The sequence below is a fragment of the Maylandia zebra genome, linkage group LG11 (genome assembly GCF_041146795.1).
Source record: "Maylandia zebra isolate NMK-2024a linkage group LG11, Mzebra_GT3a, whole genome shotgun sequence".
Lineage (NCBI taxonomy): Eukaryota > Metazoa > Chordata > Actinopteri > Cichliformes > Cichlidae > Maylandia > Maylandia zebra.
Genome location: NC_135177.1, coordinates 19,526,223 through 19,547,848, shown reverse-complemented (window position 1 = coordinate 19,547,848; position 21,626 = coordinate 19,526,223). Strand labels below are relative to the sequence as shown.

At 42.7% G+C, this 21,626-nt stretch overlaps 2 protein-coding genes across 8 annotated transcripts in view; one reads left to right on the top strand and one right to left on the bottom strand.

Annotated features, from left to right (window-relative positions):
• The window catches only part of creb5b (cAMP responsive element binding protein 5b), a 35,121-nt gene extending 25,281 nt beyond the window's left edge, over positions 1-9,840 (top strand). For 2 of the 7 annotated variants that reach the window (XM_004541491.3, XM_004541489.3), the window contains exons 8-11: positions 6,592-6,921; positions 8,172-8,399; positions 8,613-8,721; positions 9,641-9,840. In XM_004541491.3, the coding sequence (XP_004541548.1) occupies positions 6,592-6,921; positions 8,172-8,399; positions 8,613-8,721; positions 9,641-9,795 (822 nt within the window). In that variant the 3' untranslated portion in view covers positions 9,796-9,840. Of the gene's footprint in view, positions 1-6,591; positions 6,922-8,171; positions 8,400-8,612; positions 8,722-8,851; positions 9,484-9,640 lie in introns of those variants that run through there. The other 5 variants (XM_076889948.1, XM_076889947.1, XM_076889950.1 and 2 more) reach the window with 5 other exon arrangements.
• Positions 9,841-13,485: 3,645 nt separating this feature from the next.
• On the bottom strand, positions 13,486-19,330 carry cpvl (carboxypeptidase vitellogenic like). Its single transcript, XM_004541494.5, has 13 exons — positions 19,195-19,330; positions 18,854-19,032; positions 18,626-18,753; positions 17,496-17,610; positions 17,359-17,417; positions 17,144-17,223; positions 16,976-17,042; positions 16,656-16,778; positions 15,888-16,019; positions 15,686-15,784; positions 15,425-15,598; positions 14,460-14,642; positions 13,486-14,363 (listed from the first exon to the last, which is right to left on the bottom strand). The coding sequence occupies exons 1-13, from the start codon at positions 19,197-19,199 to the stop codon at positions 14,265-14,267; spliced, it is 1,443 nt and encodes a 480-aa protein (XP_004541551.3). The 5' UTR covers positions 19,200-19,330; the 3' UTR covers positions 13,486-14,264.
• Between the last annotated feature and the right edge of the window lie 2,296 nt (positions 19,331-21,626).

Genomic DNA, 21,626 nt, shown 5'->3' with positions numbered 1-21,626 from the left:
CGTGCACAGTTACAACAAAACAAAACTTTGAAATAAAAGATTTTACCTGATAATTCAAGCACAAATCCATTTTGTAAATACGAAGGGTCTTGAGCTTTGATATAGAACACAACCCCCAAAATTTGCTGACCTGATTCTTAGGGAACAGATCCACAGTTTGGGATCCTTTCTGTTTTCAAGGTACAGCCGTACTGACGCATATTCATCTTACAACGTGCATGCATCCATACTTTTACCACTTTATAACCATTAACAGATACTTTTGGAAATGCAGCTGATCAAGTTTTAGGTTAAAAACTCTCATTACAAAACAGTGACAGAGAGTTTGTTTTCTGATTGTCATTAAAATGGAAAAAACCCCACATTATAGTTCTGCTCATATACCTTTGCGTCGGTACACATTTGTCATCACCATAGTTTTCTCTGATGATGGATAGCGCTCAAAGCATCACTTGCTTTGAGACAACAGCTGATCTATGATTTCTGCTGCCATGGCTGTTTTATACTAATGTGTTATATTTCGCTTCACTTCCACTTCATTGTGGGGCCAATCAAAATAAATGCATTAAAAAAATAAAAATCTATTTTTATACTTTTTTCATTTCTGTTTGTCTGTTTTTGTGTTGTTGTGTTTTCTAGAAATAGCTGACCTTTTGCTTCATTTTTACCCCAGCGCTCATGTGACCAGTGTATGTGAATGGTGATATATGTGTAACTGTAAATGGAAAGTATTGTTGAAAATGTGCTAAAGTGCTTGCCTGGGCAAAGGATTGGTGCGAAAGCTTGTGCAAGGTACTACTAGTATGATTGAGGGGCTGTAGGGGGCCTAGCAGGAGTAAAACATGTTCCTGGCTCATAATACACTCTGAAGCAAGATCAGCAAGCTTTATGGAAGAGGAGGAAGCTTCTGAGTAGTTTTGTGTGTGTGTGTGTGATTGTGCGCTTCTATGTTGGGTTGAGTTTTCGTGACAAGAGTGGCGTTGGTGGCACAGAGTGTCGCATCTGTTTGTCTTTGGATGACTGCTTGTTTTTTTTAGGTGTGCTGATGGGTGGTGTATGTGAAGGCCATTTGGTTATGGTTCAGGGCCTATGAATGGGAAGGGACACAAGCAGAGCCAAGCTTGGGTAAACCAGCTGCCATCAACACTGCGTGATCCAGACCGGACTGGTCCAGCCACCATTAGCACTCCTGGAGCCTGAGCAAAAAAAACAAGACACTCACACCAAAATAACTTTAACAATGCTGAGGAGGTGATCTGAATCAGACAAGTTCGTGCTTCATGTTTTCAACAATTACTTCTTGGAAATTTTGGCATGTCGAAACACAAGTGGCTTCTCACACCTGTGGGTGTATTGACAGTGCGGGTAAAGAGGGGCTATTTATTATCAGAGAACAAGAACCAAAACTCAAACCATTAATAAAAAAAAGCTATTGTGAAAGATTTGTAACGGCCAAAATACACTAACATTAGAGATCTGATATTTTAAACATCTTTCAAACTACATTTGATTCCACTTACGTTTATCGACACAATGACTCGTGATGCCTCTTTTAATCCCACAACTTAAGAGTATGTAAGTGTTTAGCATTGTATTCATGCTCTGTCTGTCTCTCTCACTCAGGGGCATTGTCTGTATTCAAGATTGTGACAGTGGGTGTAGTGATAACCATGTAGGCTGCACTCGAGCAGGGCTTTACAAGAGAGGGAACAGTGGGGATATGCAGACTGGAGTCAGAGGCCCATCCATTAACTTGACAGGCTGCAGAAGCTGCCAAGAGTATGAGCGCATGCTTTGGAGCACACTTCTCAGTGGGCGTGTGTCTTGCTGCACCCATACTGCCACGGTTCCTCCGAGCACCACCGGAACGTCTGGCCCTGGCTGAACAGTCAGTCTATGTCCATCTCCATGTCTGTGTCTGGAACCACAGGGAAGCTCTGATCAGCTTGGCCCAGAACCTGAGAGAGGAGAGAGGGGGCGATATTACAGCCCAGCACTCCCATCAGACTGTCTGCCTCACTGTTCCCTGAGGAAATCAGTTTAACAGTCCCCAGCTCTTGGCAAGCAGAGGGAGAGGGGGTGGAGGAAAAGGCAAGAGGTGTGTGTGTGTGTGTGTGTGTGTGTGTGTGTGTGTGTGTGTGTGTGTGTGTGTGTGTGTGTGTGTGTGTGTGTGTGTGTGTGTGAGAGAGAGAGAGAGAGAGAGAGAGAGAGAGAGAGAGAGAAACAGAAAGAGGAGAGAGAGAGAGGGGGTGGTAGATGTTACTGCCTCTCTGGGTGAGAGGGAAATCTAATAAAATTGAACTAATGGGGGTATGGGCTTTTTAGGGGACAGAGAGTGGGTTTGTAGACAGGCACTGGTGGGTAGTGCTGGCGGTGGAGATGAGGAGGATGGAACAGGATCCGTGGAGTGCTTGGCAAAGCAGCAGAGCCAAACTCCTGCTTTCAGCTGCAGATGGTGAACCCGGGTTGGGTTTAGAGTGCAAGGTAGGGGGGCCGAGGCATATATAAAATACTCCCGGAAAGTTACAGCTTTGATATATTATGCAATTAGAAATGCTGTGTGCTTACTCACGATCACTGTGCTTGCCTGATGTTAACAAAGAAGCTGACAGTGAGAGACAGAAGCTTTAATGTTTCTCTGCGGACCCTTAAATGTGAAGCGAAAGAGCACCATTTGAATCTTTGATCTTTTTGCAGTTGAACTGTGACTCCACAGACTGATCAAATCTTTCAAACCTACTGTGAGGCGCCAGAGGGCCACAGGTCCCCTGATAGTACAATGCTCCACTTTTAAGGGGAATAAAAGTGCTCACCCTGACCTTGCTAGGTTTGATTTACCCATCCTTAGGCAGGCGTGGTCTCTTCCCTTTGTACCTGCTTCATGATCATGGTTTCTCCTTCCAGGGTTAATAGACATGAAGTCATCTGGTGAGCAGAAACCTGAGTGTGTTCTCAGGATGTGCCCAGAGCACTCACAGGGACATCACTCAAAGCCCCTGTGTCAGAGAGGACACAGCCATTAATAAATATCATTAATGGATGATCACCTGGTATCCCTGAAACCACATAAATGAGAGAGGCCTAAAAAAAGGAGAGGGAGTGGAGAGGTCAGGGGGCAAAGGTCTGAGAGGAGATAGCTCCCCTCTGGGCAAAAGATGGCTGAATCAGGGATGGTGGAAAATCAATAGCACTGCTACTTTCAGTATACTGTCAGAATGCGTGTATTTATGCTGCTACTATATAAAAATTATTGTGAAGGAAGCTGACCACTTTCTAATGGTGTCACGGAGACTTCATTTTCCTGTTGCAACTTGGCAGCAGGGCAGACGGTGGTAGAACAGGATGCATACCGTCCCATCTTTGAGCGCTCTGCACAGCCGCAAGCTAACACCTGCACTGATTTAATGACTGTTTTCTGTGGCAGCCATGTTGCTGCAGGAGAAATGTATATGTTTGTGTGTGTGTCATTAGAGTAAAATGCACATGGTGGTTAAGTTCTTGTGCTTAGCACAGTCTGGGGAAATACAACCATGTGTTAAAGAGTCATTAAGGGGCTGATGAAGGTGTTTGAGAATCACAGCCTGCTCATCATCACTCTGCTAACGTCCCTTAGTTGCGTCACTGTGGTTCTGGATACAAAGACTTAAGTTTTGGCTGAGCTGGGTTTAACTGAGCTGTGTCTCGACTTCAGATGCAGGAGAGGTAGACACTTGTACAGAGCTAGCTTCAGGAATAGGGTTATATCACGGTAAGGGTTTTCTCTTTTAACTGTGTCCTTTTCTTTAAACCTATCAGTTTAAGGTGGTGCATTTATATATTCATACTGCCTATTTAAAGAGCTGGATTTTCCATTATTCATCATGTAAGTGGGAAGGTCCTGCCAGCTAATCCAGTCAAAGAGAGTGGTTTAATTTCTATGCGTGTACTAAAAATTTAAGTTGTATGTTGTCAAGATGTTTCTGTAGTTCTTTGATTGATTTTGTTATGTGTAATAGCTATGCTGTCTCTGTTGAACTGTATTATATTAACTTGTGTTGCATTACATTCAGTTACTTTTGTACTTTGTAAGGCTTGTGCATCGGCCCCTTGGCTCTTTGACCTGCAGTCCCTCTGTACTTTGACACTCGCAGGCCGCTTTGAATGCAGGCTAATTGAATTAATATACAGATAGTGCCAGCTGGACAGCTCGCTGAGACGCTGACAAATGACTAAATGCTGTTTCAGGCTAATGGTGTGTGGGGAAGAGACACTGGAATCCATCTAATCTCTTCCCACCTCTAGTCTTTGTCTCTCTTAATACTCCCCTTCACCATTTATGCTCTCTGTCTTCCACCTGGCGTCCTCCCTTTCTAGAAGGGAGTTTCAGTGACACCAAAAGAGCATCTTACCGGCCATCAGCTTACTAAACGTCTTATAGAGACTACAAAGGTAGACATGCTGCCAGCAAACTCCTCTGGCTTTTATTCATTTAGGTGATTCCCTGCTTGAGTGGCAGGAGCTTGCCAGACCTTGATTGGTTTTCTCTTGCACAAAAGGAGTGGGTCTCACCTCTCTGGTTCATACTGATCGACTGCAGGCTGCAGGGAAGGTGCTCAGTGAGAGCTGTCAAACTCAGAATTCATCCTGTGATGTACAGAAGATGTCCTTGTCAACACTGGTGACTATGATTGATCTGTAAGCACTTTAAATCCCTTTTCTGTTTCAGCTGCATGTCAATTAGCTGTCGTGTTTTAAGATGTTATTTCCAGATAGCTACCCTTTGCAGATTGTAACTATTTGTAGTGTTTGTAGTTTATATTGCCAGTGTGTGAATGTGTGTGTGAATGGGTGAATGACTGAATGTAGTGTAAAGTGCTTTGGGGTCCTATGGACTAGAAAAGCGCTATACAAATGCAGGCCATTTACCATTTTACCATTTATAGTGTGTTAAAGAAAGTCAGAGACTTCTCAGTGCATCAGTAAGACTCAGTGTGACTATGATGCCGCTGACAGCTGCAGGCTTGAAGACACTCGCTGTGTGTAGACTGTGGTATTTTAACCCATGTCTCTCTGGTCACAAAAAGGAAGGGTTGTGGCCCCTGAGAACAATTCTTAGAGGTTTTGGTGAAGGCCGTTAGTGGGGTTAGGGTGTGATTATATTGGTTTACGATGTGTTATCTATGACATTAGAAGTGTAGAAGTTTAAAATAACATTCATAGTGAGGTACAACAGATAAAATCTCGCGCTTCCAGAAAAGTACCTGCTTCAAAGTGTCAGGCATACCTTTCTGTGACAAACAGAAACTATAGTCAACTAAAACTGGCTCGACAAGGTCATAAATTCACTGTGCCGGTTTCATGTGCAATTCTCTGCATCCCACACTGTCCGTAGAAAAGACAACTAACTCCAAACGCGCACACACACACACACACACACACACACACACACACACACACACACACACACACACACACACACATATAATGTGTAAATATGGTAAAACACAGTCACTTTTTTTGTTCCCAATCTTCTAAAATGATTTATTGGACTGTGCTGCCTTACTACTTGTAAAAAGCTTTCCACTCATAGACAGTTTGAGCGGGAAGTGAAGGGATGGTGTTGTGCTCTGCTTATGTCCTAGCATTGTGATCCAGACCAGCTGGATGCCATTCCCTATGGGAATCATGAATGTGAAGGTTGTTAAAAGATATGGAGCCTTGGACTTACTGACAGCAGCTGGGAGAAGGGGGAAGGGAGCAGAGAGGAAAAAGAGAATACTGGGAAAGGGAAAAGAAAACGTTGTGGAATTCACAACAGTAGCCTTAGACACAATGTCTTTCTTTTCATTTTTGCTGCTAACTTTTTACTAAACATGTCTCAGGAGATCAACTGTAAAAGGAATAATTAATTTCCATGTATTTTAGTGTTAGTGTTTTAGTGTAAAAAGGTTCTTCATTAAATAAGGTTTTGCAACCTGTTAAAAGCTATTAAACTGTAAATATGTCATGCATTTTTTATTTATGTCTAGGTTTGTGCTGGGTTTTTGCGCTTGCGGTCGTCTTTATGCGGTGCCCAGAAAAACACACTCTAGTGGAGAGGTGTATTTGGTAAACATGAGGAACACAAGTGCACTTTTAGTGTGCTTCTCTCTGGTTCTCATCTCAGACTGCTCAGAGACACCGTCTCAGTCAGTGCTAAGTAGACCACACAGTTAAAGCAACAAACCTGTTGCTGGGTCAACAGTAAGGGAGCGTTCTGAGGTCTCACACCTTACCGGCGATCTCATCTCACCAGCAGAAATGCACAAACAAACACACGTGCTCCATAAGAGAGAGAGAGAGGGGCTGTTGTGAATATGAAGAGCAGGGACCGGTGGGATGCAGTCATGAAAGGTAAAGAGCAAGAATGACAGGACTGAAGGAGAGATGAAGGACAGCCTAAGTGGCTTTGACTTGTCCTGCTGACATGTGGATTTATGAAGCCATTTGTCACGTCGTAGTCTGCGCTTAATCATCACACTGATGGAGGCGAATATGTACAAACATAATGACGAAATACTCCCAGAGATTTATATTAAATGTTGTCTTTGGTGTCCACTTTGTCTCCTTTAGAGGCTAAAGGCTGCACTTTCACACCACCCCGGTGCCATCGCAAACGGCAACATGAACTCCATGGGCCACATGATGGAGATGATGTCATCACGGCAGGACCAAGGCGCTCACCATCACATGCACTCGCACTCGCACCCGCACCAGCACCTGCAAGCCCCTCCGCACGCATACCAGCACCACGGACACCACCACCACAACCAGGGCCACGCTCAGGGTGGACACCATCACCCGCAGGGACACAATCCCCATCACAACTCCCACAACCCCCATCTTCATCCTGGGCACCCACATCAGACATCACCGCACCCTCCGATGCACTCTGCTTCACAGGTAAGCAAATCGTCTCCCCGAGAGAGCTGAGAAGCTTTTAGGCAGCCCAAAGGCAAAGCCACAAGTTCAATAACACATTAACTACACTGCATATTAAAATCACTCACACAGCTAGAAGTCAGCGTGTATGCAGCATGACTAAAACAAGCCAGTCCTTTGGAAGGCTTTTGAGTAGTTTTGAAGTCAGCTATTAGTGGTTTAGTATAGAAGCATGGCTAAAATGATGCTTAGAATTCACAGCGAGTGAGTGGATGAACGCATTTTCCCTTGCTGCATCCTTAATAGCGAGTTTCCTGGCACCCGGCGCAAAAGTATTTTTTCCTTTTTGTTTGGTCAGCTACAGGTCAGTGTTGGATGCCTGCCATGGAGAGAAGGGGTCACGAAGAGTTCAGAAACGGTTACAAAAGGATGTTCAGGACTGTCTTTTGAAAACTTTGCTCCACTGCACCAACCACTTGCAATTATGTAGTCACGGCATGCTTCAAGCGCAGAAGAAGTTTTACAAACCAGAGGAACAGATAGCCTTGGCTTATAGTTCTGGGACGTCTTATCTGTGAATATACCTGTTTCAGTATTAACTGACAGTATTGCTCACGGCATTAAAAAAAGAGGCATTTTGTCCTTGCGTTCTTTGAAGCCTTTTTGCAGCACAGAGTGCCACATCATGAAGTGCATTTCACTATATGTTTTAAATGTACCATTAAAGCTTTAAAACAATATTGTCTGTGTGTGCAGCCGCCATTAAAGTGGCGTGCATTTTCCATGCTTCTCATAAAAATGTAATGTTTTGAAGACTGAAAACACTTGACCTAGCCAAGTATATGTCAAGATTTGTCAGTGCATAGAAATGGGCCTTTTGACTGCGTCTGGTGGTGTTAGTCTGAGTGGAAGTGGGCGTTGGAAAACTGCCTCCTGACACCTCTTTAACAAGGTGGGCAAGCTAGTGAATCAGCCCAGTCAGTTAGTCAGTCATTCACTCCTGACACCCACAGCCCAGCTTCTTAAGGCACGCGGTACAAGCAGATGTTGTTTTTGGGGAAGTTGCCAGACATAAAATACCTGCAGGAAGTAATGTATATATTGTTGTTTAGAGGCAGGAGGCTCTGAGGCAGCATAGCGGCTGCAGCAGACAGCTGACTGGCTGCTTTCCAGCTGTGTCAGGATGCTTACATATGTGGTCGGATCGTGGCAGGCAGGCGCTGCCCCATCGGGGACATCAGTAATGTTAATGCCATTTTCCCGTGATTCAGATGTCACCTGCAACCCAGCAGATGCAGCCCACGCAGACGTTGCAGTCTCCGCCACCCAGTGGTGGACGGCGCAGACGAGTAGTGGACGAGGACCCGGATGAACGTCGGCGAAAGTTTCTGGAGCGAAACAGAGCGGCTGCAACAAGATGCAGACAGAAGCGAAAAGTTTGGGTGATGTCATTAGAGAAGAAGGCAGAGGAGCTCACACAGACCAACATGCAGCTTCAGGTAAAAACCAAAAAAATCAAAAAACACCTTTAGAGCCTCTAAATCTATGTACAGTAACAACTGCAACTCAGGGCCATCACCATGGATTTTGATTTGTTTATATTGGGTAATATGACCTGGGTATTTTACTGTTTGTTTTTAGGTAGTTAAGGATGGAGAGTTGCCAAGAAATGTTGATTCGCTGAAATCTGAAAATATTTTTCTTTTTCTCAGAATGAAGTCACAATGCTAAAGAACGAGGTGACACAGCTCAAGCAGCTTCTCCTCACACACAAGGACTGTCCCATCACCACTATGCAGAAAGAGTCCCAAGGTTACCTCAGTGAGTAGCTTAAACATAAACACACTCACACACCTTTAACTGTGTGCCTTAGCTCTGCGGTGGAAAGGAATAAACCCTACAGACACAAGTCTGATGGACACACAGTAACTGGCAAGGCTTTTCGTTCCAGTGTGCTGGTATCCAGCTCCCACGCTCGCTGCAGGACTCTTCCTTTGACATATGGGTGTTGCACACTCTGGTAGCTGGCTGTCTGAATCCCTTTTGAGACTTATTTTTTCCATCTCACAGCAGCTCTGTGCACAGAAGCAGCCGAGCCTCAACGTGAGAAAGACATCACAGTCTGCACGTTGACATCACAGCCCTAATGGATGCCTGGGATCTCACTGATTTTTGGACTGTGCTTCAGCTCAGCCGTACATGACATCAGAGCCCCACCCTTTGATACGGATTCGAGTGACATTTCCATGTAATTAGGATAAGTCACCTCCCTGTGCAGCTTTAGGAAAATAAGGCTCACGTCCCCCCTTGGCTGAATGGCTCTTTTGTACAAGAGAAAGCCAACTCCCAGCCTGGGCTGGAATGACTTTCATCGATGAGTCTAACTGGTGTAAAGATGTCACCTACAATGTGTCCAAAATCCATCAGGCGTATTTACGGAGTGGAATGATTCACGTTTCCATTTTTGTGTTATCCATTATCGTCTATTTTGAGATGGAGGATGAGACATTTGGTGTAACCTTAGGTTGTCACATGTTTGAAATAAATGCTCTTCTGCTAATAAAGATTTTTTTTGTAATATAATGAGAGATCCTGTGTTTATTTTGCTAGATTTTACCATTATGCATACTTTATGTATCCCTGTGTGCAGCTCCTCGGTTCTATCTTTTGTACTTGCACTCACACATGCGTGCTTTACGCATCACTTCTATCTTCAGTGATGTCTCTGCTTTCTCCTCAGGTCCAGAGAGCAGTCCTGCAGGCAGTCCAGCTCCAGTGTGCTCCCAGCAGCAGGTCATCCAGCACAACACCATCACCACCTCCACTACGACTGTAGGGGGCAGCAGTGTGCACGGGCAGACCAACCACTGCACAGACATTAACCCCATCCACTAGGGACAAAGGAGACCGTAACCTCGGCTGCAGCCACGAATCCCCCCCCCCCCCCCCCCCCCCCCACCACCCATGCTTTTTGAGGGTCGCCAGCTGCACGTGCTGCTCCTCATTCTCCATCAAGAAAAACCTCAAAGGCCTGTGAGGCTGTTCTTTATACAGTAGCTACAGTATCTATTTTTATAGACCAATCCTATTAACGCATAAAACTTTTATGTTTTTTGGCGCGTTTTTTTAATTCTGCTTTTTTTGTGCTTAGTGGAAAGACATTTTTGTTAATCTCATGCACCATTTCAGTGACTTTTTCTGTTTTGTAATGGTACAAAATTGATCACGATGCTCATGAAACCAGAGGACAGAGACGCGTGCCTCAGACTGTCATCTCTTAAAAAACAAAAATACAGGTCTTACATCTCTATGTGCCCAGTGGACTGAATAAAGAGTGACCGTAAGCTGCGTAAGCTTGCAGCAATGTGGAAGACACTGAAAAATCTGAAAAACTGAGGGGGACGTCGCTGCGTTTTATTTGTTGTTTAAAGTCAGACTTTGAACACGGATGTCTTGAAGACAGGAATATGCAAGCAGGTGAAATGACCCTTTTTCTTTTTTTCCAAGAAACATATATGACTGTTAACAATCTTCCCTGTCGGCAGTATTCTTTAAAAACAAGCAAACAAACAAAAAAAGCTTTATAATATACGGCGTGACAGTGAAAATACCATATGCTCAGACGGAAGCAATACATCACAGTGTTGATCATCTTTTTTCTACTGTACGCCCACATTAATGATCAGAATGGCCAAGGACATTTGATGCTGTTGCAGCGACAGAACTGTACACTGTGATACCAGTGAGGCAGCTCAGCAGCGGAGATCAGCGTCCTCCGCTCTCCAGGACCAACTGAAGCTTTTTAATCGTTGAGGCCTCTTGTTGTGTGTGTGTGTGTGTGTGTGTGTGTGTGTGTGTGTGTGTGTGTGTGTGTGTTGTGCATTCAGACCAAAATGAAATAACATTTGATTGAGTGTGTGCACAGTCTGGCATGTGAATATTGTTATATATATATTTGTGTTTTGTCCCTCTTTCCTGCTGCAGAACAAAGTTCGACTTGTATTAAGAAAGAAAAGTATGTGAGAAAATATATATCTGTTTATCTTTTTTTTTCTCTTTTTCTTTTCCACCACCACAACTTGCAATTCCTGAAGAAGAGCAGCTCGTGTTTGTGCTTTCCAAGATATCACAATGTGCCTGAATCTTCCTTAAAAAGCTTTTCTGGCTTATTATATTTAATAGCTTCGTTTTAATCACCATAATTATCTCTGCTTTTTCTTTTGTTTTTCTATGAATTTTTGTTATGGGCTTTCTTACAGATGTCTGTTACACCTAAGGCCAAATCTCCTGAGTTTCTTACAGGCGACCTTTTCTACATCCATCTCCTTTAGGCTGCAGCGCCTCTTTATTTCCACTTCCATATGACCAGGAATGTCAGTTCATGAGCATGATGACCACAATGCACTGTGTTTTTACAGTAGGACGGATGAAATACTTTCCACGCACAGGTGGAGCGATCGCAGAGCTGTCTATGCACTTTGTCCTCTGTTATGACGGAGGGTAGAATAGCCATATTAAGGTCAGAGGTAATTCTCAGTGATCCCCCCCCCCCCCCCCCCTCCCCCCAAAAAGCCCTCCTCCCTGTCTTCACACACCAGCGACAACCTGTAACTATGTTTGGCTTTATAGAGAAAATATGCCTGGCTTGTTTCACATGCCCATAAAAAGAATAATGGAACCTGGAGCTTGCACTGCCAGGCATGATTAAGGACCTGATAGCGTTGAATTTGTTCTTTCCCGTTTAATTGAAAAATATCTTTCCCCATAACGGACCACATGGTGGTTTTTGTGAAGGCATTTGATGTATTCATGTTGTTTCTTACCCTTAAAATCTGTGCGTGCTGTTTAGTGTGTGTGTGTGAGATGATTATTGAGTGACGAGTCTTAGAAAATCCTTTGTAAAAGGGCTTTGTTGCACCGACCCTCTGAACTGAAGCTTGCCTTAATTTTGGCTGTTTGTAAAACCCTGTTTAGATCAGACCATTCCAAATTAACCTCATGCATGTGAAAATATGTTTATGACCTCATCGCGCTTTCAACTGGAATTATTAGGAGTTTTCATTTCTGATAGTGGATCCATGTTCATAATAAAAATGCATTTGTTACTATATAGGTATACAAAAAAAAGGAGCTATGGAAGTACAGCGTGAGTGTGTCTGTGTGTGAGAGAGAACAATTCCTACATATTAATGATGTTGTAATTGTATTATTTTAAGTCTAAAAGTATAAATATTGTACATAATATTAATTTCTATAATCCTGTACATGTAATGCAACCACCTTTCTTTTAGAAGGGAGAATAAACGTGTGGTACGTTTGTAAATAATGTTTGCACTTGTTGCCTTTTGCTGTACGTCGAGGCTCACCCCAGCGCTTAAGTACATTGTTGATATGTAACAAACGGATGGGATCCATTCCTGCCTGCATATCCTTGTACATTTTTTTGTTTGTTTCTTTTGGTCCGTAATTACATTGTCTCCATTTTATTTTGCATTTGTACAGATGTTAAAGTATCACTGCAGTTACATTACGGTATGAAAATAAAGCACTTGTTCTGTAACATTCATTCGCGCGACATGATGTCATTGTTTCTGAAACCCAGGAAAGTAATATTTCAATCAAAGGATCAACAGCATTTGCTGATGCTTGTCCTTGAAAAATGACTGCTCATTAAATAGTAAGATGCTTTAAAGGTTTAGAATGCTCATTAATTATTGAACTGTCTAGACAGCTTGATAGATGCCCGATGAAATAACATGGCAGTTAACTTCAGTACACAAACATCTTTGTTGAATCCTGTCAAAATGCCAAATCACTGCCGATGCAGAGAGACAATTAAATCTTAGCCACAACAATGAAACAAATAAGCAATAAAAATAAACATTGTTGTGTAAGAAATTCATTTCCGGCTGCTACTGTGGACACATGCGGAGGGACCTCTTTAAGTAATGAAGAGGACTTTTTCAGGACCTTACTTCGGATGATCAAGAGCTCCAGTGATTTCATTTTCAAAGTGCATTTAATGACTGACAGCAGTTTGGGGAGGCAATGATCTATGCCAGTTAGCAGCCAAGCAGAGACTTGTCTTTGGAGTATCATGACCCCTGGTGTACAACTTATTCACTTTCCCAAACAATACTTTCACATCGAGCAATGTTTTCAAATCCCACCTCAATTGGTTCACTTCTCAGTTTAGTTTCAGACCCACAGGGTTTTGCTCGCTCATTTCTTCTACTGAAGTTATATTTCTTTTCCATAGTTTCGTTTTAGTTTTCAGGGACTGGAAGCTATCCCAGTGACCAGTCACACCTTGGACAAGTTTCCACTCTATCGCAGGGTCATCACGCAGAGTTGAGAGTTGAATCCAGGTCCTTCTTCCTGTGAGGTGACAGTACAAACCACTGTTCCACAAACAGCAACACTAACCAGATCTGACTCCACTTCCTCTCCAAGATAAAGTGTGCACCACCATCATTTTTGGCTTTTCCCCGTCTCTCATCTACTGGGAGGTAGACCACAATATAACACAATGATAAAAACACTTAATGGCCTCAAGCAAAAGGTTGTAAGTAACACAATGTGATGTTTTAAAAAAAGAAACATCTTTATTTCAAGTAATTTCAACACTTAAGGCTTTACAGTCCCTTCTGACTGTGACAGACATTCAAACACAAAACACAAACTTTAAAAAGAATTGGATATATTGAAGAAAAAGGTTCTTTAATACAAATCAAACTTGTGTTAGAAAAAAATAATTCCACCTTTAGTGACTGAAAACAAAGCATGCATTCATAACTGGTAGCAGTTGGACCAGAAACACCTCCAAGCTTTATTCAATCACTTTGCATATAATAACCTTTTATCTTAGTGTAAGTGCCACAGGAAGGTACAAAGAACTGCTTAGAACCTTTTGCTTCAATACATGAAATCATTTAAAAATTGTATGAACCGTTTTAAAAGTTCTTTTAAAAGAAATCTTGATATGAGTGAAATGTGTTTTGGCTGCATTGAATTTCGTCTCCGAAGCGTGCACTGATTTCACACAACATTCATTAACTCATACTGACCCGAGAAAACAAACAAACATGAACCCCTAAAATTTAAGACGTTAACCTGATTTATCAGTTTTACGATTTCTGTTTGCAACAATCCAGATATCGCATCCAAGCTAAGAGTGTGCATCAGAGAGCACACGCTTAGAAGAAATGTATCCTCTGGTTTTTAAAAAGTTCTGCAAAAAAATGATGAAAACAAAAACTTGATTTAAGTTAGCTGTGACAATCAGTCTTAAATCAACGCTCTGTGCTCGATGTGCTCTCTAAAGTGAAGGTGCTTGAACATTTGCACTTCTCCACCCGTGCTTTTCATTTCCAGCCCTGAGTTGACAAGAATCTGTCAATCATGTCAAAGGACCTCTGCGGTTGGTCGTAAGGCAGAATGTGCCCTCCTCCTCGTATGATGACCTGCATGAAGAGACAGACAGCGGATAACGGTAAACCTCAATAACGCCGAGAGATTTAAGATCATGCATTTGGCCTTTTATTTCACAATCCGCTCACCTGATAAAACTCTCCAACTTGCCGAACATAACCCGCCACCTCCGTGTCAGTGGGCTGAACCTTCCAGTGGAAGCGAGGGGCTTTTTTGTACTCGGCAGCCCCGGTCCAGTTCACAGTGGGCAGGAACCTCTCAGTCAGTGGAGCAGCCACAATCACATCTAGCTGACCACTATACATCAAGACCTGGATAAATACATTCAACTTGTATCAGTTAACTGACTCCATAGATTCACACACACACAGCAACTGTTGTTTTTGATATCAGACTGAATCCTCGTCACCCGGAGACGTGCTCTGCTCTTCTTCAGAAACAACCTCTCAGCGGCTCTTTCCTGGAAGTGTTGCATTCCTCCACCTTTCTCTTTAAAATACCCCAGAGTTTTCACTTCTCTTTTCTCTCCCCCTCCCTTTCACTGCGCTTTGAATCTTCATCAAGCTTTCCTGACTCAGTTCTGGAGACTGCGAGTCATCTCGTCATCCAGTATTGTGCTCCATCGACGGTCACGCCTAGTGTCATCTGTAGAAGTCATCCCCCTAAGCACTTTTTGCACTCACGCAGCGCTGACACCTCTGTGCTTCACACCAACCAGGGGATGAACAAATTTATCTTGATCTCATTGACCGAAGAATGCGCTTCCAGTTTTCATCAGGCTTCTTTTTGTGCTCCTACAGTCTTCTGTAAGGTTTTCCTTTTGGACCCCATCCATAGAAGATGATGTAACGAAGTTCAACAGTGTCTGAGTTGGGCTTTTTTTTTTAAAGATTGTTTCCTGTTAAGACTTGAGAATGATGCCCAGTTCACTTGTCAATAAATAAATAAAGTGATAAAAGTAAAACATTTGTCTCACACTCTAAATATAAAACATCATGAGCAAAATCCTGATTTTTTTCTCCCCCTTCACATTTTCCCCTTGTGCGTTTTAGATTTAAAAAAAAAGAAAAAAGGATGACCCTGCAGTTTTTACCCTGTAGTTGTCCATCAGCACCCCCAGCCATGGTTTGATGGTCTTCATGACATCCTGCAGGAGGTGCTTCTCCACCTCAGAGCCATCGTGGAACGTCAGGTTGCCCACGTGGATGGCACGTCGCACTTCAGGCAGGGTCACAAACTGGGAGAAGTAGTCCTGATCCTCAGGCTCCTGAGGAACACAAAGGAAATTTGTGAGTTCTTTAAGCTGTTAAAAAGCAACAGTTTACAAAAAAGAACTTCAAGGAACTCCGAGTACCTGACATATCAAGTAGTTGAAGTAGTTGGTACAACCTGTTGCATTTTGGAAGAAGGAGGGATAAGGATCTACATCGCCATTCAGCAAACGATCAAAGACCTGAAGTCAGACGATTGAAATGAAAAAGGCATCCATGACAGGTGTGCCTTCAACAATTAGAAAATACTGCAAATGTAGATGACGAACAACATCAACTCATTACCTCAAAAGCCTCCACCCACTTCTCCTGCTGGATGAGCTTAACTCCATGGTCTGTCTGCTGGTCAACGTATTGCTTTTGGAGTTCATCTATCATTCCCGTTTGGTACAGGAACTCACCGTAGCCACCCAGCATCTGATGTGGAAGAACAGTAAACTGTCACTATACTGTCACCTTTCTGCATCAGCATATAGGAGCAGATGGCATCAAACATGAGCAAAGTGGAGGACGAACGTACAGTGTGGACAATGAAAGCAAAAGACACAGCAGCCTGTGTTTCAATGAAGACACACATTTAGACCATATGAGGGAAAAAAATGTGTAAGTCAATGAGTCTTGTTCATGAAACAGATGCTTTAATGCTTTATTAAACTCTTTCTAAGCCAACTCTAGACTTTATCCAGGAGATTTTCCTGCCGGTTACGTAGGGATATGGCAGTTTAGGTCACACATAAGTCCAAGCCTTTAGAAAACTCTTTTTGTTCTGCCACACCTCGCTCACCGCAGCAGCACCAAACCTTCTCTACCATCGTCACGATCAGGTCTTCTAAAGAGTTTGCTTTTCTGTTGGCCGTTTTCCGACTGCACCGTGAGTTGCGATGGCATTGTGCAACTACAAAATTGCAACACAGCTGCTTAAGTTCTAAATGTCATTCCTGCCTGAGCAAGTTTTATGATTAAGCATGTCTTATGAATCAAACATTAGCACTTTCAGGAACAATCTTAGGACAGAGTTTACGTCTAAATAATAAAATTCTTCTACATACGCACCAGCTCTGGATCACAGAGTCCATCGCCAATAGCCATCCCCTTGAAGTTGATTTTCACCTTGGCAGTAGGGTTGTTTTTATGAATGTAGTAAGAAACGGCAGGGACATACTTCCCTGCATATGACTGCAAAGAGAATGTATTGCATGGTGAGGAGGCCATCTTAACAAAATAAGACATTAAAATTTCATTATATTTTGCAAAAAGTATTAATTGGTTAGCATGGTAAGTATATATCTGCTAGCCCTGTAATCATGTTGCTCTGTTTAAATAGCTACTCGTGTCATACTGCTCTGTGAAGTGTGGAAAAATTATTTTCTGACCTCTCCAGTTGCGTAGAACTCATTGGACTGATATTCAGGAAAGATCTGGAAGAACTGTGTCAAAGCACTTATAAAAGAAAAGAGGAGAATAAGAAAAAGAGTTAGTAACGATCATTACTGTGAAGATAAATGAAATGACTACATGCAAATTAGATGGTCATATTTTACTTGTACAAATCTCTGCCAACATCATCCTGGTCCTGAGCGAAACCTCTGTCATCTTCAGTGAAGCTGAAACCTGTTCCAACCTAGAGAGAGAGGAGAAAAAAGAAAACATAAAATCCCAACACTTCCTCAATGTTTCAAAAGCACCAAGTGAAAATGACATTTTAAGTAATACTGCTTTTTTTTTTTTAATGTGATGATAAATCAGAAATACATACTGGATTATCAATGTACAAAACTGAATATCTGGCTGTCCAGGCATAATCCCTCGGACCGACTGCAAAGACAGAGGATATAAACTTTATAAGAAGGTTTAAACAACCTGGGAGTCTTGCTGCTGCAAATCAGTTCTTACCCGTCATGTTCTTGTACACCACATACGGCCCATGTTCCACAAAGAGACCGAACATGGACGTGCCACCAGGCCCACCTTGCAGCCAGAGCAGGACTGGAGCTTTCTCCTGGTTTGCCTATCAGTCACATCAGAGCAAGCACAAAGTTTAAGAAACTAGCGCCACCTAGTGGACTTTTACCGCCATACAGTTGTTTAAAATTATGATTTTGGAATCTGCAGTGTTTAGAAATGGCCCCAAAAGACCTTCCTAACTTGTGTAAATCAATAATTCTCCTTCCACCGAGTTGCTTGGACTTTCCCCATTGTTCTGAGCATTGGTCTGATAGGTAGTGTCAAACTTTTTCCTATTTATGTTGAGACAGTGAACCTACCACTTGTCATCAATCAACCAGAAGTTAATAGGCCTTGTCAAGCTAAAAGACATTGTAGAACCTTCAGCGCTACTTTTTAAAAGATTTAAGTGAATGAATAGATTTGAACCTCTATGTATACTTTTGACCCAATTCCTGTTTTTTACGTAATTATAGATGTGTGTTGCACAATCATTCCACCCTAGAGAAAAAACAGTGCAAAGAAATCATGTTCATAGTGACCCTAACATTCATGCTCATTTTTAATGTGATTTAAACTCCTGATCACAGTTGTATATGTATTCTGGTCCAACAGGGGTAAAAGGAAGTTGTTTAGAACCTTTCCAGATTCTTTTTTTCCCTGGAGGCTTTTTAGTAAAAAACATTCAGTAAGATTCAAACTTTACTTGCTGTCATTAAATGCGTCAATCTCCACTGCTCTGGAGCATTTTCATAAATAAAATTAAAAAACAAAACACTCAGTTAATGATTAAAAGACATAATAAAAAAGGCACAAGTGTAAGTTAAAAAGTAAAACAAGCTCTCTTCCTGTAAGGATTTTTGCTTTAAAAATCAGCAAAGGAAAACCTGGGTATTCCTGGTTGCAGCTGACTAAATATCACAACTTCACAGAGGGACTAAAGATAAAGTTGACTTCTGAAAACCCCACACAGATTTGATCCTAAAATCTCTCCGTCCTCTCAGTGATTCCTGTCACACTGCACAAATAAGAGTACTGTAAATTTGGGAAGCCCCTGTGGTAAAAGAAGTTAGGCCTACCATGGAAGCAGGGAAGAACCAAAAGAAGAGGTTGCTGTTGTATTTTTTGTTGACTGTGAGGTATCCAGCATAACTCTTGACTGACTTATTGCCTCCTGGCAGGTCTCCCACCAGACTCAGTTTCCTGGCTGGAAGAACGAGATATCGCCACATTGTGGATGTGCAACACAAAAAGCACGAAGCCAATCTATAGTACTTTACTTCGTAGTAACACAAATACAAGTTTACCTTCATCTATAGCGCCCTTCTCCAGATAAGGAGTGAGAAAGAGAGGGGCACCGGGGTCGACTCCGTTCAGGCCGCTGACGCGGGGAGATTTTCGGCAGAAAAACGACGAGCAGCCCCCGAAGGCGGCGGAGTGCAGACAGGCCCACAGTAAGAGGACACCCAGAGTTTCTCTCAGCAGCCTGCCAATATATGTAACATAGATATCACAATGCGGGCCTGGCCAACGATGTGTGAACCTCAAGCACCCCCAAGACACTCAGATTTCAAAACAGTGCGACCACAGCGAGGCTGCACGCCCCTGACTGCGAGCATGAACTTATCGTCATTCTTTCAAAACTCACCTCATTGTCGCAAACACCGGCAGCAACACAGACTTCACCTTCTAACACAGGCGAAGGCAGGTGGAGTAACAAATCCGGTCTCACTGTGATTTTAGTCACATGATCGGCTCTGTGCCGGTCACATGAGATACTGGATCACGTGGTCGTTGTTGTTTAATCAGCCCTCAGTCGTGCCTAGCAGGAGACGCCATTCGACTGTGGCTTTAATGGCCACATGTGTCATTACACCAACGTCCCTAGACAGACCTTAACAGTATAATACAAACTACACCATGCAGCACCAACGCTGGCATGTTTTCTGTTAGTCTCCTGGTTGTAAATTGCAGACAGCAGTTCCTAACTTTTTTTTTTTTTTTTAAAAAGCACTAACTGACACTTTTAAACATACAGAAAATACCCTGATAACGACTGTGTTTAGTCTGTTCCTTCCCATTCCCTACAAGGCCACCAGGGTTGGCTGGAAGACTGTTTACTTAGCCTGGCAGGGCGAAGGACACTGTCTCAGCTGAACTATGGACACGCACACACATACATATACTGATACTGATAAGCACTCACCGACGCATCACCCTCCCTACCCCGGATCCAACACCACCTCCAACGCTTACCTCCCCTCTGATGTGGACATCGGGTCAGTTGGAGGCGCAGTCGAAAGATTGCAGCGGTCCCAGATCAGATGTACACACTGGAACTGTCTGTGTTTATTGTGCTATGGTGTGTTGATATCTGTGCATTCCTGTATTATCCTTTTGTGTTACACATTTCAATGTTTTTTCCTCGCTACCTAGCCTGACCTGTCTCCCCAATGTGATGTTTGTGTATTGTATGTACGGTCGGCAAGGTCTGTCATCTCGGTTGTGGGCAAAAGACCTGCAACTGACAAATAAAGGCTATCTCATCTCATCTCCTCTCATAATTTGTTCACAAAGTTTCAAAGTAAGACAGTTTTCAGTAGCTGTTTTGGTAATACTTTATCCACTGCTCAAAATAAAATGTAATTAGTTCTTTAAGTGACTACAGAGTAGATCCAATAACACAAAGTCAGTAAAACTTCAGGGATTTTACTCTGTCCAGTACACATAGCATAAACCACTGTGGTTAAGTGACAACAGCTGCACTGGAGAAGCAACAACTCCCAGAAAGGGAATGGTTTTGCAGGTAGTGTCCCAATCCCTCCTGATTTTTTTTTTCTGTCAAGCTCTGGCAGATCTCCTCCTGGTCCTCCTCAAACAAAGGAGCAGTTAACAGTCCTGCTGTTGAAGCTGATGGTTCTGTACAGCACTCGTGTAACAGCTCGTGTCCTGGTTTCTCCTCAGGACTGTCGAGACTGCGCTGAGAGACACAGCAAACCTTCTGGTGATGGCACATATGGATGTGTCATCCTGGAGGCGCTGGGCTACCCGTGCAACCTGAATGTGCTGCAGGCAACATTTCATGCTGACAAGGACACTGACAAAAAGAAAAACCGGGCACTCTCCAGGATATCTGCTGTCACTTTTACTTGGATAAGAGCAGATGAAATAATGGTTTATGTTTACTAAGTTAGTTGTATACCTAAAATTTATTTTATGCTGTAATATATAATATACTTAATTTTTTTGAGCACTGTATATTTAGCCTTTGCCAAGGAGGTGTTTTAACCTTCACATAGAAAAATAGCAATGCACTGGCCAGCTGGAAAAAGGTGAAGTGGAAACTAATTATCTGGTGTTTCTGGTGAACACAGATGCAAGTAATAAATCTTTGAATGAGCCTAACAGTACTGCAAACTTGGGCAACATTTAAAATAGGAGTAATAACAGTTTATCTGCTTTAAAGCATCAACAAATAGCTTGCACTCTATATTATTTGGTATCATGAAACAGGAATCCTTTGGGTTTGTTTCTCACTGACATCTGGAAAGTGCTTGGAGCTGATGTAAAGTGAAAGTGGCAGGCACCAGGGCTGATGTGATAGGTTGAGACAGCTGTCCATCAGATCTCAAACGGTTCTCAACAGCTGAGGGACTGAGCATTGTTTTAAATATAGTGATATTTTGCCTTTTGCTGAATTGAGACTCACTTACTTGGCGATCATTTCTGTGGAGGAGACCAAACCAGAGCTAAAAGATTTGAATATGGTGCTTAAACTCGTCGGCGTGTGAGCATCAGTCGGCTATTCTAGATGATACAATCAGTGTGTCAATAACCTGTAAACAAAATCACTCATTCTTTAACACTGATTGATGGTTGTGTTATTATTGTCCTGTTTCCACTATGAAGGGGGAAACTATTATTAATAAAATCATTGATGGCTGCTCTCTGTTGTTCAAGCAATGGCACGTGACAGTGAACCTGGCATGTATCGTGCCAAGGACATTCAAACACACAACTCTGAAACAATGATGGAAATCTCTTGTGTGTGTGTGTCTGTGTGTGTGAATGACTGATCCT

Coding starts and splice junctions, on each gene's coding strand:
- cpvl (XM_004541494.5), bottom strand. Junction 16,020..16,655: donor GACTCTGTGATCCAGAGCTG/GTGCGTATGTAG, acceptor CTTCCACATCAG/ATGCTGGGTGGCTACGGTGA. Junction 14,364..14,459: donor AAGTTGGAGAGTTTTATCAG/GTGAGCGGATTG, acceptor CTCTTCATGCAG/GTCATCATACGAGGAGGAGG.